The sequence below is a fragment of the Eriocheir sinensis genome, unplaced genomic scaffold, assembly GCF_024679095.1.
Source record: "Eriocheir sinensis breed Jianghai 21 unplaced genomic scaffold, ASM2467909v1 Scaffold181, whole genome shotgun sequence".
Taxonomy (NCBI): domain Eukaryota; kingdom Metazoa; phylum Arthropoda; class Malacostraca; order Decapoda; family Varunidae; genus Eriocheir; species Eriocheir sinensis.
This window is the reverse complement of record NW_026111195.1, coordinates 379,537-402,875: the sequence shown is the minus strand read 5'-3', so window position 1 is coordinate 402,875 and position 23,339 is coordinate 379,537. Positions and strand designations below refer to the sequence as shown.

The 23,339-nt window shown below is 39.5% G+C and overlaps 1 protein-coding gene and 1 long non-coding RNA gene across 2 annotated transcripts; one reads left to right on the top strand and one right to left on the bottom strand.

Moving 5' to 3' along the window:
• Window positions 1–13,671: 13,671 nt before the first annotated feature.
• LOC126990614 (uncharacterized) lies at window positions 13,672–17,926 on the bottom strand. The gene is made up of 4 exons (XM_050849299.1): window positions 17,480–17,926; window positions 16,257–16,349; window positions 15,852–15,974; window positions 13,672–14,917 (listed from the first exon to the last, which is right to left on the bottom strand). The coding sequence occupies exons 1-4, from the start codon at window positions 17,763–17,765 to the stop codon at window positions 14,439–14,441; spliced, it is 981 nt and encodes a 326-aa protein (XP_050705256.1). The 5' UTR covers window positions 17,766–17,926; the 3' UTR covers window positions 13,672–14,438.
• LOC126990615 (uncharacterized) lies at window positions 17,924–21,714 on the top strand. The gene is made up of 3 exons (XR_007744600.1): window positions 17,924–18,633; window positions 19,716–19,777; window positions 20,630–21,714. It is a non-coding gene; the product is annotated as an uncharacterized LOC126990615 (long non-coding RNA).
• Window positions 21,715–23,339: the final 1,625 nt, after the last annotated feature.

The following is a 23,339-nucleotide window of genomic DNA, read 5'->3' as shown; positions in this document are numbered from 1 at the left end:
AAGAGATCCCCGTTCACCTCGCCGTGGTAGTCACCGCTGGTTGTATTGGTGTGGAAGCAAAGGAACGTATTTTCCACAAAACCATCGGCTGTCCCAGCTGCGACCACCACAAAGCGCTCCCCTTCTCCGGGTGGCACCTGACGGCTGTACATGTCGCTAGTGGCAGGCTGGGTGCTGTCCACCCACTCCATGCTGTGGTGCATCCTGGTGGTGAACCACGTCTCATCCAGATACACCACCTGCCTCCCATCCTCCCGGTGCCGTCTGAGTGCCCGGAGAGCACTAATCCGTCGGCACACGACATCCAGGGACTCCTTCCTCACATACATCTTCCGCTGTGATGTCCTATAGCGGAATCCCATGTTATGAAGGAGTCGCCACATCGACGTGAGCGAGGTTCCCTCCGGGATGATGCACGCCGTCTTCAGGTCCTCCGTCAGGGAAGCTATTGTTATAGCTTGTTTAGCGGCGAACTTTCCGTACACTTTGCGACGAATGGCACCGACAGTGAAACTGTCGAAGACTGGCGGTGTTGTGGGAGGTGTCGCAGTTGGCGTTGGTGGTGGTGTCCCAGGCTGACATTTCGTGCTGTGCTGCCGGTGCACCATCATCCGTACCGCCATTACGCTCATCCCGACTGCATCAGCGACCCTGTCATACACCCTGTTTGGCGATAAGTCAGTATTATAACACCTCTAGTGATGGCAATGAATGGGTTCAGTAATGTTGCCATAAACGATACATACCTATCCAAACGGACCCTCAGCCGGTTGTCTGCTTTCTCCATAGCATACAGGGAGAAAAGCCTCATTACAAATCCGTTCCTGCACCCACGGGGACAATGACGTATAACGTATGCCATATTGTGCAGCCTTGGAGCCACCGTCGTGTACGCCAGAGTTTATTGGACTGTAACTGTAAGCCCGGGTCACAAAAAAGATATCTCGGGTCTGTTCCAAATGCTCGACATCATCAAACTACCTGACTGCCATCATTCACGCTCGTTATCACCCTCCACTTTACCCTACTCTCGCCTTTATTTCCACGTAAAATCACTATCAAATATAAAATGACAAATACAGTACGATATAACGCATATCTATGTAACTACTTCAGGAATACAGCATGCACCAGTAGTAGGTATTTCCATGTGAGAGAGAGAGAGAGAGAGAGAGAGAGAGAGAGAGAGAGAGAGAGAGAGAGAGAGAGAGAGAGAGAGAGAGAGAGAGAGAGAGGTGGGCGGGGCCTGGGGATATGACGTGCTATTGACGTCACGGTGGCCCTGTCCGATTACTTTCGTGTCATATCGCGATTTCCCTTCAAGTGTCAAGAGTATGTGCCTTACTCACACCCCTCTGATAATGAACTATGCTGCCAAATATTAGCGGAGGGTGTGAAACATACTGTGGCAAAGCATCATAGTGATCCAACAGAAAGTTACCGAGATATTCCAGAAAAACGATATAACACAGCCTCTGAAATCCAAAGTAGGTAGCTGTAACACAACCACCTCCCCGCCTCAACAGGCGACCACGCTGAACCACCTAAACCCCTCGGTATTATGCAAATATACATGATTTAAAAGATTTTTGTAGATTTATTCCATAGCAATGTTCTTCTTTATCTTAGATTTATTTTGGCTTGTATTATCTTCGAAGGAGTTTCATGACCTTATCCCCGTGTCAAGAACTTAGCTTCTGCTGTAGGGAACGAGCTAAGGCCCTATGTTGTTAATGCCCGTGTTGAGTATGGGACAACCTTGTTCTCTTTCATAAAGCGTGGAGCGCTACGGTTTGAAATGTGTATCAGGCTACTTCACGTAAGAGTTCCATCCGAAACTAGTTCAGCATGATTTGCGGAAAGAGTATTCAGCTCTCAGCATGTATGGTATAACTGATAACATTGTTTTGCCAGACCTGCAATATACCCTTCAAGTTTTTAGGGAGACTGATAAGTCTCCCTATAGTATATGTAGCAACCGTAGACACTTGTATCCTCCCTAGAATAATGGGAAGGCAGTGGCCGGGTGCTCACCTTAGTAACGAACCTTGGAAGACATTTGAGCTTAATATTCGAACGATTTCGAATCTTGTAAGACTCTCGGGGCTCAGAAGTTGGATCAGTTACCATTCGACGCTGAGAGGGTGCGGTGTGGAGACAAGAGGAAAAGCGGCGGTACAATAGTATGTGTCCAGATGGTGTGTACTCGGCCAGGCACCGGGAAAACATCACCTCATGGAAGTGTTCACAGAAAGGGAGTTAAGGTAAGAATATATTAAAATAGTTTATTATGCAGTAACAGACGTATGGGGTTAGGGGTAATGACGTGTCTAATAACGCTATTGTATTTCATGTTTTGGTACTCCTGTGTAAAGGCGGACACACACTATACGATGCGGCCTGTCCGGCGGCCGAAAAGTGGGCGGGGCTGGAGGCCTGAAGGCAGTGTGTACGGGTGTAATTTGTGCGGCGCGGCCTCACATCATGGCCGGAAGGCCTTCTGCTTATGTTTGAAATTCCGTCCGACGCGGCCCGCGGCCTCACAGTGTGTATGACCTTGCGGCGCGGCCTTGAGGCGGGAATTATCTCGGAGAGACGCTGACAGCCGTGGTGTACACATTATCTACGCTCCACGATGTCTGATGTCTGGATAAATGAAGACTTTTGGATCTGTTTTATTGATCTGTACAAGGGCCATCCATGTTTGTGGACATAAAACATAAATTGCGTTGTTGTCGCTGCGGCGGTTGGGCTCAGAGTGACGGCCGCCGCCCGGCATTCCGTGAGGCCGCCTCATAGTGTGTGTGCTTCATCCGGCCGACGAGGCTCCGCCCACTTTCGGCCGCCGGACAGCCGCATCGCATAGTGTGTCCGCCTTTATAAAGCTCATAAGGAGTTGATCTGTCTGATTATTGCGTATGACCGTTAAGACTCGTCTTGAGACGTCGTCTTGCAGCATGTCGCAGACATGTTGACAACTATAGTTGGCCGAATGTCCCAGACAGTCGGCAGTCATGCTAGCCGACACCAAGACGCCAAAAAAATATCCTCCCATTCTTGGAGCGTGGGAGCCGATTTGTCAAATGCAAAAGTCGCTGGGTTGTCGTGGCCCAGAGTCGGCAGTGTGAACGGGGCCTTAGCTCCTACCTTTGCTGTCTGACTGAGTCGGTCGATTGACGTCTGCCGATTACGTCGGTCTGTCGGCTCCTCTTCATGGGCCGTCACCCGAGAAAGGCTCATGACCTCTCCTCTCCTCTCAAAATATGGATGGATGGATGGACTCATTTATTTCTCACTCTACCTTAGGGACCCTTGTCATCATCCGTTTTCTTTACTGAAGGTTCTCGCGGCCCCACCGGCGGGGAGGGGGAGACTATGACCACTAAGCACCTCAAGACCCTTACCGTCTAACAATATTCAGTGGCATAACAGTCAGTCAGTAAGAGCATACACCGGGGTTGGAGGTTGACAGAAGTAAAGTCGAGAAGAGGAAGAACACGAGGACGCCCCGAGGATGTGAGGGTTTATTATACCGAAGCACTAGTTAGGAAGTAGTGTTATACCGAAGCAGTTTGAAAGTTAGTACAAGAGATTGACTTTAAGCAGAGGCACGCCAGTCCTCGTCGACAGACCGACTCGGTCGGCTAGATTTCGATCGCCGATAGAGTCGGTCTGTCGGCATCCTGCTACGGGCCGCCAATAGCCTTAGCCCGTGCTCCCCCGCGCAGGGAGGGAGCATTTTTGCACTCTTAGCGGGCCGTCTCAGGACAAGGGCCCGTTTCCCCTTGTGATAATAGTGGATAAATATTTAAAAAGAAAAAAAATGACTAAGCCTGTGTAGGACATTCTCGTCTCTTGGGGATAAAGCCGCATAGAGTACTTTACACGAAAATGGTGGTCTCTGGATCGGAATCTGTTCACACAGCAATTTGGTTGGTTAAGGTCTAGAAACTATCAATCAATCAGTTTTGTTATCTTCTTTATCTCGGTGAAAACTTTGTAGGTTACAGGGACAGTAATAATTGGTCGGCGGTTCTAAGTCGTCACATTTTTTTGTGTGAATTTATATAATGGCGACATTTTTTTCCATACTCGAGAAACTCTTACTCTGCAAGCTAGTCTATTAAGTATGGAATTGTCTTCATCCTTGATTAGGCTTATAGGTAGCTCATGTATGCTTCACCTCTGCTCTGCTCATTCCTTTCAAAACTTTGTTTACGTCCAAGTTCGTGAATCATTCTCCCCACTGCCAATGCTCCTGCCCATCTTAATTTGATCATGGCACGATGGGGTGTAGAATTTCCTCAAAGTTAAGGTTTGCTATATGTTTCATCTAGTACATTAGTTCAGGTGACATCATGCTCTGCTGTCTTCACAAGAATGCCATGTGATCGCCACAAAGGAGGATAAGACAGCCTAATAGTGTTCTTTATCAATTCATTGTTTTTAAAAATCTGCCACATCAATATATTGTGATAGAAATAGGGTAAGTTTTTGACTGAAGAAATAAACCCAAAAAGTCATAAGTAGCAGCAACATTTGGCTGATAAGTGGGAGATAACAATACAGGTACACTGGGCCTGATAGAAATATTCCAGTATGTATTAAACTAAATCAAACCAGTCTAACTTATCATAATCACCATGAGCATTAACCACTGCATTATCATCACAGTAGTTTTTTTTTTTTTTTGTCAGCACATTAATTGTGGTTGAGTGCTCCATGAGAGATAAGTTTTATTTTGTTTGTTTGGTATAAGAGGTATACTGGAACCTTTGGTTAATCATTATTTATCTAGGAACTAATCAACACAAAAGAACTTAGATGTATAGGTGTGTCAACTAGCATGTTACCTGTTGCTATTTACATTTTTCAGATTTATCATAAACATAAGCTGCTTTTATTTATAACAAAAGAAAAGTGCATGATGCAATCCAGGCCTACATATGCCGCTGTGGTATGGTCATCATACAGAGAGAAGTATATAAAAATAATAGAGGATTCAAATACTGAGGTCAGATTGATGCCTTGTCTAGCACAATGATTATATAGTGCATGAGGAGAGGTTGGTGAAATTTAACATTGGTCAGCAGATTAGAAATAAGAACAGACCAGTATGCTAGTGTGTTGCATGGCAAGCTTGATGGGTTGTATGATTTGGCTGGGATGTGGCAGCTGGACCTCAATGCCAGGAAGTGCAGTATGAAGCTCAATGTCAGGATGAGTATGCGACTGTAGAAAGAAATAACCCCCTACAAAAATACTCTGACACTACCCTTGGCAAGTCTACTTGTGAGAGAAACATAAATTTTGTGAGCTCTGATCACTGTCCAACGAACCACTGCAATCATTCTAAAAATTGCTCAGATATAATGCTGGGTGTCATTGTAAACAGCATGAGCAACAGAAGCTCTGGTCATCCTCAGCCTTGATATAGCATTAGATTGACTTCAATTTGACTATGCAGTATAGTTCTAGTTATTATGAAATAGGCATCAGCATGCTGGAATCCGTACAAAAGAGGATAAAATTATTCATTGATTAAAAACGTTGCCTTAAACATTAATATAACTGCATTCTCTTGAAAGGCAAAGGGTGCAAGGAGCTTTGAAGCTAGTTTAGGGTGATGCAATAAGGTTCTGGCCGTAAGAGAAATGGGTAGAACATAAATTGGTAGGTTTTGACATATTATTAGAGCTGATTCATCTGCTAAGCTGTGAAGGCCTAATAGATATGAGGCTCCTCTCCTAGGGTGTTGAGTGAGTTTGTGTTGGTTCAAATCCCCTACATTGTTTTGAGAAATTGCCCGTGTTGAAACATTTAGCACTTTTTTTTGCCTGTGGCTGGACATTTCTTCCACTCCTATGGTTCATGATCTACCATGCCACTGTGCCACTATAACATTCAGATTTTTTGCTTTCTCTTCTGGCAAGGATGTTTTATGTTCACCTTGAAGGTCTTGATAAGCCCTACACTATAGACTTATAATATATTTGAAATTTCTCCTTGTATGTCTTTATGCTTGTTGCCTACTGATGTTTTGTTCACCTGCATTTCAGAAGTAATAGCAGCCTTGCCTTCTAAATACTTGGATCACATGTTTGCAGCTTTGAAAGTCCTGCCAATTTCTTGTACTTTCTCCAGTCTATTTGTTTTCCTGCAATACCATAACACTTCTCAGTTAGTTGGTCAGTAGTCACATCACAGGAGTCTTGACACTCATGAATGTTAATTTATGTAACTTTTTTGTCAAAGTAATCAACGAACCTGTGGATGGTGTGAACACTGCCTAAATGAGAACTTCTCCCATATTGCAATCACTACTTTTATTTTCTCTTCCCCAAACCACATCTTAGACTCTGTTGTGCTCTCTGTCTCAACTCTGTATGACTTTGCTAAATCATTATTCAACTTTCTTGTCTTCTCAGATATCATAACCTTTCTCTTGCTAACATTTACTTTCATCTCCACAGTCAAATTCATCAACAATCCTCAGCATTGTCTTCTCATTTTCTGCATCCGTGACTGTATCATCTGCAAAAGAGACATGCCGCCTATCTCCCATCATCCATATAATTATTTAACAGCCATGATATCTTGCACTGACACCAACATCAAATTTCTCACTTAGGTACCTATTCACATGCACAAAGGCACTTGCATTCATGTAAACATACCTTCTCCAAGTATATATCCTACTACACCATATACCTACCCTCAGGACATCCCTAACTGTCAACCATGTCAGAGGCCTTCTCCAGTTCCATTAAAGCAGCAAACAACTTCCTATCCTTCTCAGTTACTTCTGGAGTCCTTTTCAGTCATAAAATTTGTTTCACATCCCTCCCATTTTCAACCCCCCTTGTTCATCTGCACTGTCATCAGTTGTTTTGCATCATTATCTTCTCAAACACATACACCTTTCTTCACAGACTCCTCTATAGCTTAATCATCCTTACTTCCTTTTCTTCTGTTCAGTAGCTCAATATGATAGCCTTTCTTCAGTCTTCTGACCTCACCATGCTCCTATGCCAGATTTCATATCTACGGCATCCATTCCACGGCATAATTATATTTCGGTAATTCTGCTTCTATGCCATAATTGCCAGGGCTCTTTCCTGTTATCATAACCAACGAGGCTGAGATTTTTGTGTGTACATATAAGGGTTGTGGCACAGTTTGTAGCAAGTTTATATTGTTGAGAACTAACTGCGCCTCTGGGGCTATCATATGATTTGCTTATATGTAGTAGTAAAATCCTACTTTGCCTTCATGAAGTGATCTCATCAGTATTTTTTATTTACTTCTAATTTATGTAATTTATCTTTAATAACTTTTTTTTTCTTTGCAGAGGTCAGGTACTGTAAGTGCTTTGTTTAATGAGTATTCCAGTTTTTATTTTATTTTACATATCACATTTATATTAGTGTACTGACTTTGAAAATGGTGCCTATAGTTTCTCAGTGATCTGATGACTCATTTTCCTTTAGGAATTAACACTGCACTAGTCCTGCTAGCTGCCCGTGGCCCCTGGTGGGGGTGATAGAAAATGCCAAGCAGAGCTGGGTCTCCATTCTCCCCAGGAAGGGGAGGAGGGCAAGGTCCTTATTGTTGCATGTGTGAATTTAAATGAACTGGCTGAAGAACGAAAAAGGAGAATAAGTTATAGAAGCATTCAGGAGAGGAAAGGTATTTCTAGGTATTAGTGAAACCCAGAAATGGTGTGGTGCACAGACTTGTTCAAATAATGACAAAAATAGTTTGTAGGCATGCGGAGAGAAAAGGACTGGTATGGCAGCAGATGAAAAGGGAATAGGAAAGGAAGGGGGCGCATTATTGGTCTCCTCAAGAGTATAGATGAAAATGGATGGAATGGATTGATGATAGTGTGGATGACTGGTAGGACTGGTGTGGGTAGCCCTATGTGCATAAACCCTAATGGTTGTGAAAAGGGTAATAAAGGAAATTGTTAACCCCCCAACTGTCTCATGCATCAGAGGTGTGGATGAGTGGTGTAGCGTGCCGATCACTAATGTGTGTACTAGTAGAAATGAGCAATGCGAGATGCATTTTGTGTGTTGAGGTGGGATGGAGTAGGCATTAGAGCATGAATGAAAGGTTTGGTAAAGGTGTGACACCAAAAGCAGTGAGTTGTGAAGCATGGTGCTTTGAGATGGTTGGCCACATGACGAATAAGTATGAGTTTGTGAAGACACTTTACAGAGCAGGACTGAGGAGAGGGGGAGACCACTTGTGAAATGGATCAATAGAGCAGATGATTAATGGAAACAAATAGTTGGTAGATGAGAGAATGTGTGTACTGAGAGGAAGTGACTGAACAGGGAGACATGGTGGTTTTTTTTACAACAAAGGAGGCAGCTCAAGGGCACACAAAAAATAAAATAAAAAAAAACACTAGGTACTCGCTGCTCCCAAAAAATAATTAAAAGAGGTGGCCGAAAGAAAGATCAATTTCGAGAGGAGAGGTGTCCTGATACCCTCCTCTAGAAAGAGTTCAAGTCGTAGGCAGGAGGAAATACAGATGAAGGAAGATTGTTCCAGAGTTTACCAGCGTGAGGGATGAAAGAGTGAAGATGCTGGTTAACTCTTGCATAAGGGGTTTGGACAATGTAGGGATGAGCATGAGTAGAAAGTCGTGTACAGCGGGGCCGCGGGAGGGATGCAGTTAGCAAGTTCAGAAGAGCAGTCAGCGTGGAAATATCGATAGAAGATAGAAAGAGAGGCAACATCGCGGCGGAGTTTAAGAGGTAGAAGGCTATCAGTAGGAGAAGGAGAGCTGATGAGATGAAGAGCCTTAGACTCCACTCTGTCCAGAAGAGCTGTGTGAGTGGAGCCCCCCACACGTGGGATGCATACTCCATTGGGTAGGCGGTGGCCGAACTGGTAGCATACTGGGCCCACATTCACCGCGTGATGGACGACGCGGGTTCGAGTACCCACGCTACCACTCGGATTTTTCAGTCACCACCGAGTGGCTTAAAACTATCCACATGCTGTCCTGAAGACCACCCATCAACCCGGACTCTAGAGGAAGCCGTCCAAGCGAATCAAGAACGAGTTCCGGGGTTCAGCATGAGCCAATGCAAGATGGCACCGCTATAAACACTCGCCTGCGCCAGAACGGGAAGATGCCTACCGGCTACCGGCGCAATAGGCAACAACGTAAAAAAAAAAGTGTGACTGCTCCCTTGAGGGAACATGGCATTGAGATAGATGGGTATAGTACTACTACATAAAAATGTGACTCAATGTAAATTTTGCAGAGGGTCACGTCTATCAGCCTGCCCTGAAGTCTGCTCTTCTGAACTCAATCATGGTAGAGGCTGTGCTGTCCTCACTCCTGCCAGTATTTTGCCCGTGCCTGCCTCGATCCTCCCAGCCTTCCTTCTTCCAAGGTATTCTAAAATTTTCAGCTTCTTGTATACATTGTGAAAGTCAGTCTGGAATTTTGATGGTACAGAGATGACAAGTGAACAAAGTCTACAAAATATATTGATTCATGGTACTTTCTACAGTGAAACTCAAAAATATGCAAAACCTCAATTTAATGGCAGCTGTCTCTAGATTTGAATTTTGATATAGTTATCTAACAATACAAATCATGATTAATATGCAGTAAAGAACAGCTGGAAATGTTTATAGGTCTTCAAAATTGTACTAAGTAATAACTCAGGCAGCCTCTGGAGAAATATTATAAGCATCTAGTTTCAAAAGATACGAATTATTTTAAGTTACAGCTTATTGAATGTATTGTGCAGTGACATAACAAACCTATAGTACACAGCTGTCCTGATAACTCACCTTTTTTTCCAAATTTTGCAACATTCACGATCTTTGCTTCATAGTCCGAGAGCTAGCTACGGGTGATTTTACCCCAACGAGCCCAGAAGATATAATGCTCTAACTTGGTTAAGTTTATCACCGACAATTGAAAAAGGTTTGTCAGCTGCTTCAACTCGGGTGGGTGTTGCCCCCAGGGGGTGCCAAAATACCCCTTTTTGAGGTTGATTTTACTTTTCAAACTATACACTTCAAACTTTGTATATAAAACTATGTATTTATTCTTAATAATATGGCGATATAACTCACAGAATATTTAAGGGGGATGAAGGGGTCAGCTGCCCTTAAAAAGACCCTAAAAGTGTTGGATTTTACCCCAAAAGCTACACGAATCATATTCACTCAGTATAATGATAAAATGCAGTAGATATGAATCTACTAATAACTGACACTATTTCTCGGTGGTAAAAGGGGGTCAGCTGCCCTCCAAATTTAGTCTGATTTTGGCCCTTGGGGTAAAAATGTCTTACCCCAAGAGCTACACGTACCAAAATGCAGTAGCACAGAGTTAATCTGTCCAAATTGATAATGAGACTAAAACTGACAACATTATCAGGTGGTAAGATGTGGTCAGCTGACCTCCAAATTTTGCCCATTTTGACCCCGTGAGGTAAAAAAAGACAACTATGAGTTACAGTTTTTATATTTATTATATAGTTACTTTAAGTAACAAAAGTAATGTTGGAGTAAAAACTGACTTATTTTTCTGGTGGTAAGATGGAGTCAGCTGACCCCCAAAATGTGTCCCATTTAGTTCCTAGGGGTAAAATAAAATAAATTGTTCGTACAACATTCAGATTTCTACCATAGGTAGAATAAGTAGCTTAACTAATATTGACATATTAACTGACATGATTAAAGGGTGGTAAGTTAGTGTCAGCTGACCCCCAAAATTTACATCTCTTTGTTCCTAAGGATAACAACAACAACAACAAAAACTGTTCCTACAACTTTCAGATTTCTACCATAGGTAGAATAAATAGTTAAACTGATGCTGACATTTAAACTCGCTTGATTTAAGGATGGTAAGTTAGGGTCTGCTGACCCCCAAATTTCCCCCTCTGGTTCGTAGGGGTAATGAAATAAATGATGTTCTTACAATTTTCTGTTAACAAATGCCTACCTAAGAACTTACTCTAAAATCAGATATTTGTCAGGGCTGACCGGCCTTAAATGGTACTCGGTTGTTTGATGTTCTCCTATCTACCAAACTCGTGTCTTGTGTTTCCGCTGATCCGAGACGGCAGGTTACAATGAGAGAAAAAAATAATCTGAAGCCAGGCTTCATTCACAGATTCATTGTCTCATTGCTAGTATAATAATTCATTGGGAGGTATTGTGGGGAGTGTGCTGAACACGGCTCCTCAGTCTCGCCCTCTCCAGCCATGTACAACGCAAGGTAAAAGGAATACTATAAGGTAGTTTAGGCACACCCCCTCCGCGCACCTCCACCGTGACGTCATAGGAAATCCAGAGGTGGAGAGAGAGAGAGAGAGAGAGAGAGAGAGAGAGAGAGAGAGAGAGAGAGAGAGAGAGAGAGAGAGAGTGCGCGCGGTGGAAGAGAACGTAAACTTTAAAGAAAACCATCTGTATGTATGGTAAACTTTAAAATTACATTATGATGTTCACATAATACTGAAATTACTCAGTATCACTGTCTTATCCTCAAATTATCAGTATCTGAGACATGACCGCCAGAAAAGTTATAAAAATGTTTTCCATGCTTTCACATTAGGTGGATTATATTATTGTGACGACTTATTAGATGGTATGACATGTCAATTTTTATGTTGATCAGGTAGATGAGGAAAAATTATACTGTTGATAGACATCAACTAGCTGAATATAAACACATTGGTAATGACACATAAAAGCATTATATGGTTTCTATTATATTACATTTTGGATTTGCGTGGGTGTCCATATATCCTCAAAAGTGGATTTTATATGTAGACCTTTATATCCACCAAGCTAAGTTATGTTTTAACCGGATTCTTTAGTTTGTTTATTTGCAATTGAATGAAAATTTCAGGAAATGTTGCTAATAAAGTTATTTTTGTGGTGATCAAGATTTCTATATGGATCCATATAGTATCATATATTTATTTTTTCATTGGGAGATGTGTACTTAAGTAAGAATATATATGTTGGGTGGAAATCACAGTATGTGTGAATCCAAATATTATGGCAGAATACTGTCCTATCTAAGTGTTGTTCTAGTTACATAACCTATATCAGTGTTATTCTTTATACAGCTCACTATGACCATGGACTGATAGACAGATAAAGATGCATAACTGCCTAGATTAAGTGATCCGGTCTTATTAAATAGATAACGAGAGAGAGAGAGAGAGAGAGAGAGAGAGAGAGAGAGAGAGAGAGAGAGAGAGAGAATTATTTGTAGAGCTATTTTTTCATTGTTAGGTTTAAATGTAGAATGAGGATTATAAGAAATTGAGGACGGCAAAATGATTACTTGTATTAAAGCCACTTAATACAAATATAGTGAAGTATGCTAAAAATCTTTCACCCTCACACTCACAAAATATTATACCTGTATATTTTATTGACATATAATCAACAACGGGGAAAATAAGAGGCACCTAACCGTTCTAAATATTATTCATATGAAATATCTTCATTACTATCCTCACCTCAAACACATGAAATAAATAAATAAATAAATAAATATATATATATATATATATATATATATATATATATATATATATATATATATATATATATATATATTTATATATATATATATATATATATATATATGTATGTATATATATACATGTATGTATGTATTTAAGCGCTCTTTCATTATCTGATGTGTTTTGAGAGTTTATATTTCATTTTCTTAAATCTTTCAATTTCTCTGTTAAGAATTCTTATTCTAAAATAAACTCTGCACCTAACAAAGTAGTGTACAACATCTTCAGGCAAATTTACACGTTTGCATATTAGTGTAGTTAACTTTTTGATGGCTTTCCTCCCTGATTTTAGTGATTTCTTGCCATGGTAGATTTCAAATAATTTTTCCATTAATCTTAGTTGTTCAAACAAATCATTTGATGGTGTCATCAACTTTCCTTTTCTTCTACAGACTTTCCCAATCCATGTCTTATCATCAGGGTTTACATTAGTGCCAAGATATGAATATTTAGGAAATTTGTGGGCAATAAAACCCCCTACGTACCTTAAACCCTCTGTTTCCATACTTTCCTCTAATTCCTCTTTTTCTAAATTATGTAACTCATTACTTTCATCCTTGCTTTCGATAGCATATTGTGAGTCAGAGGAGAAAAGCATTGCTGAAAGCATCAATTCTGACTCAAGAGTGTCAATATCAGGTGTGTCACTATCAGAGTCACAATGTTCTGTCACAGGAAGTGGCCCCTCAGATAGAGAATTATCTTGAGTTACTTTTGTGATATTGTAGTTGCTCTACCAGTTCACAGTTTCTGCCAAGAAGAAACGATCTTATTCTGTATGTCAACTGAAGTGGAGAGGGGTGTTGATAACAAGCTCCCATTTGTCTCAAGTAACCAAACATGTGTTCTAGGCAGTCCTGATTTAATCTGTATGTTATAATATAGGTGACTCCAAACTTATTCCTTAGGAATTCATACAGTCCCAACAAAGACTGAGAGGATACAATTACTCCTTTCTGAAATGGATACATGCTGTCTTTACCACCAACTTTCATATTCCTGATAGTTTGTAACATTTTGTTTAGAACGTGTTTGACTTTCCAAATGCATGCCAAAACTAGCCCTAGACCCTTTATATCCATGAGGTGTTTTGGCATTAAACACATCAAACCATGCATCAACTAAACTTATGAAATTACTTGTATCCTCCCAGTCCTTGCTCTTTAGAAGACCTTTCCTTCCAAAGTACTCAATAGATTTTGCTGTACTTTGTGATAGTAATTGGGCAGCTAAACGAACGTTCATTCTTTTAGGTCCCTGTACATCAATATGTTTGTATGACAAACGATGAATTGTTTTTAGGTCATGTGTACTTCTTATTATTAACTCTCTAATACTGCTATTTGTCACCGTTGGCTCTAACTGTCCATCCAGAGTGAATCCATGGTCTAATAGATTATTTCTGATAAGTTTGATAAGGTGGGGAACGTCAGCAAATACGAACACTGGGCGTTTACATTCAAATGGGTTTGGGAAAGAACTGTTATTTACATTAATGTTCAACTGCTTCCACAAAGCTAAATTCTTTGGCCCCAGGTCACTGACAATTGCTGCAACGATGAATCCTGCAGTTTCAACTTCATGAATAATGTTATCTAAAATGTTCTTTGTCATATCACAATCAAAATCGTAAAACACCAGCTGTTTCCAAGGCTTCAATAACCCTCTAAGCATTGCACACTGCACACTCCGTTTTGGTTCATATATATTGTCATTTTTAGAGTCATATGACCAAGCTTGAGCAACTGCAGACTCATCAAAAGATAAAACACATATTCGCTCATATTCACACATTGTTGGAGCATAGTGAGCTAAAAGTTGGATGACATTACACAAAATTCCGGGTTCCACAACAACTTATGATACCCATTTACTGATAGTGGCAGGAGATGGCAGTGGAAAGTTCCAGTGTTTCCTAAGGAAACGGTATGCCTTAGGGCTTAAGGATCGTAAAGTAAGTGCTTTGCTAATGTCTTCCTCCTCCCACTTGAGTATGTGCTTATTTGATACAAAATACTTTGTTTGATTTTTTGTAAATGTTTTAGATAATGCTTTTGAAACATTTTCCTGGCATTCAACTCTGACATTATCCAATTCATTCCGTAATTTATTAATAATTTCCTGATACTTCTTGATTTCTTCACGATAATAATTTCTCTCTTTGGTAACTTTTGTCAGTCTTTTGTGAAGATCTTTGTTGTAGAATGACATGCGTTTAATGAACTGCAGCATCTTCTTATTTTTGGGTTCAGGTGATGTACATGTTTCTTGATAGTGGTGTTCTTCCTGTGGGAGGAGTGGCCTTGGATACACTTCACCAACTTCTTCAGGTGGAGCTGTAATGTTCAAGATACAATAGTTGATTGTATTATATTTACTGGTAAAATGCATGCATATATGATGTGATACCTACATAAGTAGTTTCACAAATATTTTGATTAAGAAATATAAAAACATTTTACTAAGATTTCAATCTCTCTCTCTCTCTCTCTCTCTCTCTCTCTCTCTCTCTCTCTCTCTCTCTCTCTCTCTCTCTCTCTCTCTCTCTCTCTCTCTCTCTCTCTCTCTCTCTCTCTCTCTCTCTCTCTCTCTCTCTCTCTCTCTCTCTCTCTCTCTCTCTCTCTCTCTCTCTCTCTCTCTCTCTCTCTCTCTCTCTCTCTCTCTCTCTCTCTCTCTCTCTCTCTCTCTCTCTCTCTCTCTCTCTCTATCTCTCTCTCTCTCGATCTCTCTATCTATATATATATATATATATATATATATATATATATATATAGGGAATGAGTCATAACTGCATTTAAATAATTATTATTCATGTATAATAAGAGTAATCAGAGCATGTCTATTTTCCCGATACTATAGAGTAAAATGTACAACTGCAAAGAAAATAATAATAATACTGATCACATTACCAAATAATGCAAATTAATTTTATAAGAATAATAAGAAATATTTCAAATGTTTTGAATCTAAGTATTGATTCATTGCAAATAGTTAAAATCTATATTCATACTTAATTTATATTTTATATAAAAAAGTAGACTTCTGTATTTACTATTACATGTTTTGACTTTTTTTTTTTAATACATGCACAGAATCAACTATTGCTCACCATTTCTTTTTTTCACACATGCTACTCTGTTTCCCACACACATCCTCCACCATAACATCTCACACCCACTCAAACACTCATGTCTTCCAGTGTATTATTACATTATTATTTAACTTGAGGAAGATTTCTTCACACAAGCAATGTAAGGGCTTACTACTTACTCTTAGGTTGACTTGAAGGTCCAGCGGTGTGTGCAGTCAAAGCATCTTGGATGTGATGCTCTAGTAGGAGTTCTTCCTGTGGAGGGTGTGGCTGAGGGTGAACCTCAATGACTGTCTCACATGCTGTGATATATGGGATACATTAGCCATGTGTATTATCTTTTAGAAAGACAGATATGAACATTTGATATCACATTATTGAATTATGAAAAATAATTTAGCCAGAATTAAATAAATATATTATTAAACACAGAAACATATAAATGAAGATACACACACACACACACACACACACACACACACACACACACACATACACAAACACACACACACCAAGGCTATCTCCCTCCATATAGGAAGGGAAGCCAGAAATCAAGGCCATATTATAGAGGGCTTACTACTTACTCATAAGTTGACTTGAAGCTCCAGCAGTGTGTGCAGTCAAAGCATCTTGGATGTGATGCTCTGGTTCTTCCTGTGGAGGGTGTGGCTCACAAGCTGTAATATATAGGATACATTAGCCAACTTTATTATTTTTTATAAACACACACACACATATATATATATATATATATATATATATATATATATATATATATATATATATATATATATATATATATATATATATATATATATATATATATATATATATATATATATATATAGAAAAACACACATGTGCGTTTGATATCACATGCTTGCAAATATTTATATTATTAAATAATGGGAAAATATTTCTGCATATATTTAATCAATAAATAATATATGTGTGTGGATGTGTATATGTGTCAGTTGTGTGGGTGTGCATTTGTGTAAGTTACAGGGAATGTGTGTATTTGTTAACTTTATGAAAGGCATAGTGAATTTGTGAAATGGATTTTTCTTTCTAATGTGTTATGTATGGAACCTAATCTAACCTAATCTAATTCAAGTTGACATGACCTAACTTTACTTATTTCCTAACGTTGCTACATGGTTCCTAGTCCTGTTTTCCTGTTCTAGTGTAAAGAAGCTACTTACATGTAAATAGTCACTATTTAAACACGTTTTGTATATATCTATATCCTATCTATCTATCTATCTATCTATCTATCTATCTATCTATCTATCTATCTATCTATCTATCTATCTATCTATCTATCTATCTATCTATATATATATATATCTATATATATATATATATATATATATATATATATATATATATATATATATATATATATATATATATATATATATATATATATATATATAACTATCATATCACCTCTTTGACATCTCTCAAATGAAAATCTATTTAACTCTTTTAACCTATCCTACTCTGGATGTCTCAATGCTTGGATCATCCTAGTTGCTCTCCTCTGAATTGCTTCTAACATATTTACATCCTGACTATAATGTGGTGACCAAGCATGTATACAATAATCTAAATATAGAGCCCGAACATATGTATTATATAAACAACGGACTACCTCGTTACCTTTATAACTAACTCTTTAATTAAATCAGTTTATGATGGCATTCTACACATTAACAAAAATAGCACCAATTACGCCTGAACCCTACAAAACAGCACCCCACCTTCATGCTAGTTTACTTGTTACACAGTAAAGGAACCAACTTACTTGTTAATGTGGGTAGTCCAAGTGTAGGCACTGCTCCTTTCTTGAACTTAATTTGACTTGGGGGCACTGGCAAACAAAACAACTCATATTTCAAGTTTCTTTCAAATGCATTACTTTCAAAATGACGGCTGCATACGTATCCAGATGACCGATTATTGTGTGTGCCACATAATTCAATCCATTTCTTTCTAAGATCTTTTTCTTTGGGTAGTGAAAAGAAATGAATATTTTTATCACCTTTCAGTCTTGCGGCATTGCACTTCTGCACTATACAAACTGTTGGCATCTTTATGTTATTTGTCTGCCTTAGCTACCCCTTTAATCAGAAAACGGAGCTTCGCTCTACACACTGGTGTTTGAGTGACTGACAGTTCTCGACCCGCAGAACCCTGCTCTCGATATTTTCGGTGACGTCATCATCTACTTGCGCGGTGGAGAGGTTTTCTGGGGCGGTATACACAAAAGTTCTTAGCATCGCTAAGTGCACTTAACGGCAAAGAATCGTTAAGTTTTCTACTTAAAATGGCGCTGGGCCGCTTAGCGCTGAAGCTGGAGCACTTAGCGGGCGGAAAATTTAAGGCGGGGAAGGGGCTCCCTTAGCACCGTTAAAAATGCATAAGTATTGCAACATGGTGGATTACAGCGGGAGGGAAGGCATCACCTCCTAATATATCTGCCTCGTCTAGACGAATTGGAGGCGTGTAATGATTTGAAACTCATCCTGAAATATCTGTGGACTGTGCTGACCGTGCTGAGATGAGTGGTTCGGCGAGGCGGACCTTGGAAACACCTACATGGCCATCACGACTGAAGTGGTGTTCGCTGACAGGTAAAATGCAGGTGCAACCTTCACAGACTGACAGAGATTGAGTGATGACAGACACTGGAGACCCTCCAAGCGATGGCTGGTGACCGCCTGCCACCATCCACAGGCTGTCACACAAGGAGCCCCGGGAGTAACCTTGCTGGAAGCCCCGCGGGCCGCAGTGTGTGGCTGGCGTTATACAGCCCCCAGCCATCGCCTGGAGGGCATCCAGTGTCTGTTATCACTCACCTTAGGTAGTCTGTGAAGGTCCAGTCATCACTGGTGCACGTGTATCTTACCTGTGATCAACACCGGCAGCCACAGACTCCTGCCCAAGGAACGAACACAGGTGAGCCAATATTTTACCTCGCCAGACTTATCCTTTACAATATTCAACTCTTTAAACCTAACACACCTGTTAATCTTGTGACTGACTTCAACAAACGTTTCCCACCAAACTTACCAAACCCTAAACAATACCTATTTGGGTCACTAGTGTCTGTTATTTAATTTTTACTTGACTAACCTCCCAGCAACGATAAACCAAACCTAACCTGGGTAAATTTATCATTGACATATAGTTATTTCAACTTAATCTGTTATTTAAGATAGCCAGTTTTAACCAAATCAGCAATTATTTAGAAAAGTTGATATTTTTAACCTAACTTAAATGTCAGAAGTGTCCTAACAAAACTACCTTCCTTTGCTTATTTTTAGTAACCAAACCAAATCAATTTGACGTACCGGTAGCTCTTAAACCGAACTTGCTCTAGTACTCAAGCTTGCATCACTTATGACTTTTTTCCTTTAATCCTAAATCAACTTGTTTAGAAACCTTGCTCTGACATACCTAACTTAATATAAGTTCACCTCTCCTAACTCAGATAAATTTCCGATTTGTGTTACTGACTATTTTTTAAACAAACATTTTGATTTTGGACGTAAATTTTTTACCAAACTAACTATCATTCAGAATGTTGCCTTATTTTAACTTAACAAAAAATTATAAACGTCACCTAACCTCATTGATCCTACTTAACGAACGGTAGCTATCCTTCCTGTAAAATACCTCCCAGGAATCCCTGGGTGTTGCAAAATGATACTAATACCCATGCTAGCTAGCATTGTAGTATTGTTTGATTTGTTTTGGTCATTTTTTTTTTCACATTTAAAATTAATTAGTTCACAGTATATTATGGCTTTTGTTATTTGCAGCTTCCTTTCTTATGAAGATCTAAAAGTGAATTTTATGATTATTCTTAGTCTTACTCCCAAATAGCTATTAAAGTCAATCAACAATGCTAAAATCTTTTTGAACAAAAAAAATTGCAAATTGGTCCATGAGTCAAGAGTTTTGACTTCTGGACAAGTATAGATATAGATATAGGGCAGGTACCAAAGCATTTCTAATTGTAATGTATCTATTTGCAGTGATCGTGATGACATTGACAACAACGAGCAAGTCCTCCTAGACCTAGAGTGACCTCAAGCTGGTATTCGCCACATAACATTATTGTTTAATCATTTAGTTTTTATCATCCAGCATCAAGCAGTCATTCCCATGCAAGAATATAATGCACAATATAAGCAACTTCAATTGCTAGAAAATAAGACAATGTTGCCGGCCCATATAGTGTGCACTGTGCAGTAAATAACTCATGTAGATAATGCCTGTTATTCTATCACATACTTATGTTGATGCAATGTCTTTTAGTTCTTGCTTCGGGTATATTAATTACTAATCCATTCTTATTTCTCCGACGGCCATTTCCCGTGTCGATACGTCAATCAGTTCAGTACTTTTATTTTCTTAGCTTGTGTTTTGCAATTCTTTGCCAATTAAATCACTGGACACATCTTAATAAATATCACAGATTTAATTATCATATATCAGTCCCATAAGTTTATTTCAGATGCTCTTAAAACAACATCTGTCCATTCATAGTCCAACTTAACCTGGTAGCAGCAACAGGCCAAATTTGTGGCTTTACCGTGTACCAGCGATGGGCCACATTTTTGTCATGATATAAACCCCCAAAAATAGATGATGCATAAACTGATCACAAATGTGTTGATATATATTATGAAACGGTTTGCGTGAGTGATGATTTTTTCTCATTCTTCTCGCTCGGAGGGGCCTTTAAGAAACATGATCCCTGCAGCTACCAGGTTAACCTCTTTGAGTATAGTACACTAATCAAGAAAATCATCCCAATTAATATATATATATATATATATATATATATATATATATATATATATCTATATATATATATATATATATATATATATATATATATATATATATATTATGTTGTTTATTTGAACTTGTACTCATATTTCAGGGCCAAACATGATGTGGAAGAAGAAATCAGTTGTCTCCATCAGTCGGGTTTGTGCCATGGCAGCTTTCTCCAGCTGTCCGGCAGAGGTCCAGTCCATGCCATGGAGAAATTCAGCCCCCAACAATGAGATGGCATGCCAGAGATGGATCCGCAGCTTCTCCTCCAATCAGTCAATCCTTGCAATGCCCTTTCTCTTTTCTCTTCTTCTGTACCACCATGCTTACACATAACTGATCCAAGGTACTTAAACTCGTTAACCTCCTCCATTTCTTCACCATTCAAAATTATTTGGCATTCTTTTTCACATTCAATGCCCACTCTATATGGGCATACAAACTCTACAACCTCCCTTCTACTCCGCTCACAAACCATCACTTTACTTTTGTTGACATTTACTTTCAACTTTCTCCTTTTACATACACTATCAAAAACACTGACCAAATTTTGTAAGTCACTTTCATTTTCTGCATTGAGCACCGTGTCATCAGCAAATAAGATTGAATTCATCACCCACTTCCCTCCCTCCCTCAGCATACATTTTTACTTCAATTTCCCCAACTTTGCCCTTCATTTCTCATAACACCATCCATATAAATATTGAACAACCATGGTGACATGACACACCCCTGCCTTAGCCCACTTTCATCTTAAAATGTTCACTTGTTTCTCCAGTAATTTTGACACATGCAGATGCATCCTCATAGAAAGACTTTATTGCATAAAGCAGTTTTCCTCCCACACCATATATCTTTAAGACGTCCCACAATGCCAGCCAATCGACTCTGTCATAAACTTTCTTTAGAATAACTAGATCCATGAAGGCAGCATAGTATTTTTTCCTTTTGCTAATATTTTTTCTAATAAAACACCATCCTGAAGGAAAATATCTGATCCACACATCCTCTTCCCTTCCTGAAGTCCCCTTGTTCTTCACTGATTTTCTCTTCTGTAAGTCTTTGCGCAGTCTCAATTAGGACTTTTCCATATACCTTTCCAGGTAGCCTACACTCAGCAGACTTATACCCCTACAACTCCCACCTCCCCTCTCCTGCCCTTCCCCTTGTAAACTGGGACCATGATGGCATTTGTCAAGTCTGCTGGGGGCTCCCCCTTCCCAGGCCACTTCACATATCTTGACCATTCATATAGTAACTTCATCTCCACACTTCAACATTTCTGCTGTGATTCCTCTCAATTCATTTATCATCATCATCTCATCGACGCCTGCCCTTAGGAGCTCCCACCAGGGGATGGCCACGGCAGAAGTTTCCATCTTTCTCTATCCGGACACTCCCTCCTTGCCTGCTCAAAGTTTCTCAAGGATCTCTCATCCTTCTCCCTAACGTACTCCTGCACCCTATCTCTCCATTTCACTGGAGGTCGTCCTCTAACATTCCCTCCCTCAATCTCACATACACCCTTCTGGTCATCTTACTCTCCTCCATTCACTCCATGTGGCCAAACCACTTTAAAGTCACTTATTCCCTTCACCCCCGTGACACATTCCAAAACGCTCATACACACTTTCATTACTTATTCCATCCATTCTACTCACACCACAAGCACTCCTCAAATAACTCATTTCCACTGCCTGCACTCTAGACCTCTGACTTTCATTCAAGGCCCATGTTTCACTTGCATATGTGAGGGTTGGTACTATTATTGTATTTTCAACTGATAACTGATCCAAGGTACTTAAACTCATTGACCTCCTCTATTTCTTCACCATTCAAAATTATTTTGCATTCTTTTCACATTCAGTTCCCACTCTATATGGGCATACAAAATCTACAACTTCACTTCTACTCCCCTCACAAACCATCACTTTACTTTTGTTGACATTTACTTTCAGCTTTCTCCTTTTACAGACGCTATGAAAATCACTGACCAAGTTTTGTAAGTCACTTTCATTTTCTGCAATGAGCACTGTGTCATCAGTAAACAGGATTGAATTCAGCACCCACTGCCTTCCCTCAGCGTACATTTTTACTCCAACTTTGCCCTTTATTTCTCTCATGACACCATCCATATAAATATTGAACAACCATGATGACATGACACGCCCCTGCCTTAATCCCACCTTTATCTCAAAATGTTCACTTGTTTCTCCACCAATTTTGACACATGCAGATGCATCCTCATAGAAAAACTTTATTGCACTAAGCAGTTTTCCTCCTACACCATAAATCTTTAAAACATCCCACAATGCAATCCAATCGAATCTGTCATAAGCTTTTTCAAAGTCCATGAAGGCAGCGTATAGTTTCTTTCCTTTTGCTATTATTTTTTCTACTTCCATCCTGAAGGAAAATATCTGATTGATTCCATCAGTTCCTGCTGCTTTTCCATTTTTTCATCTTTTTAATGCCTGATTTACTTCTTCATATGTTATACTTCTTTCTTTATATACTCCTCCTCTACCTCCGCTCAAAACTGTTGCTGTAACAGCTGCTGGACGTCCATCATCAAAATTCATTAAGTTTTTGAAATATTCTCTCCATGTCTCTTTCACAGCTTCCCCGTCTTTGAACATCTTTCCATTCTCACCCATAACTTCATTAATTTTCCTTGGGGAGATATTATTGGGGTGATGCTTTTCTTTCGTTTTTTACTTCTTTCCAATATGATTTCCTGTTCCCTTTATATTTTTCACTTAGTCTTTTCCAAAGTCTTCACCAACTCTCTTCTTACTTTCTTTTATTGCTTGTTT

What these genes read in the sequence shown, in the direction of transcription:
- LOC126990614 (XM_050849299.1), bottom strand. Translation starts at nt 17,765, where the DNA reads ATGCCAACAGTTTGTATAGTGCAGAAGTGCAATGCCGCAAGACTGAAA. An exon ending in TGGACTACCCACATTAACAA is followed by an intron (nt 16,350 to 17,479) that starts GTAAGTTGGTTC and finishes TATATATTACAG; the next exon opens with CTTGTGAGCCACACCCTCCA. An exon ending in ACCTTCAAGTCAACCTAAGA is followed by an intron (nt 14,918 to 15,851) that starts GTAAGTAGTAAG and finishes TGAACATTACAG; the next exon opens with CTCCACCTGAAGAAGTTGGT.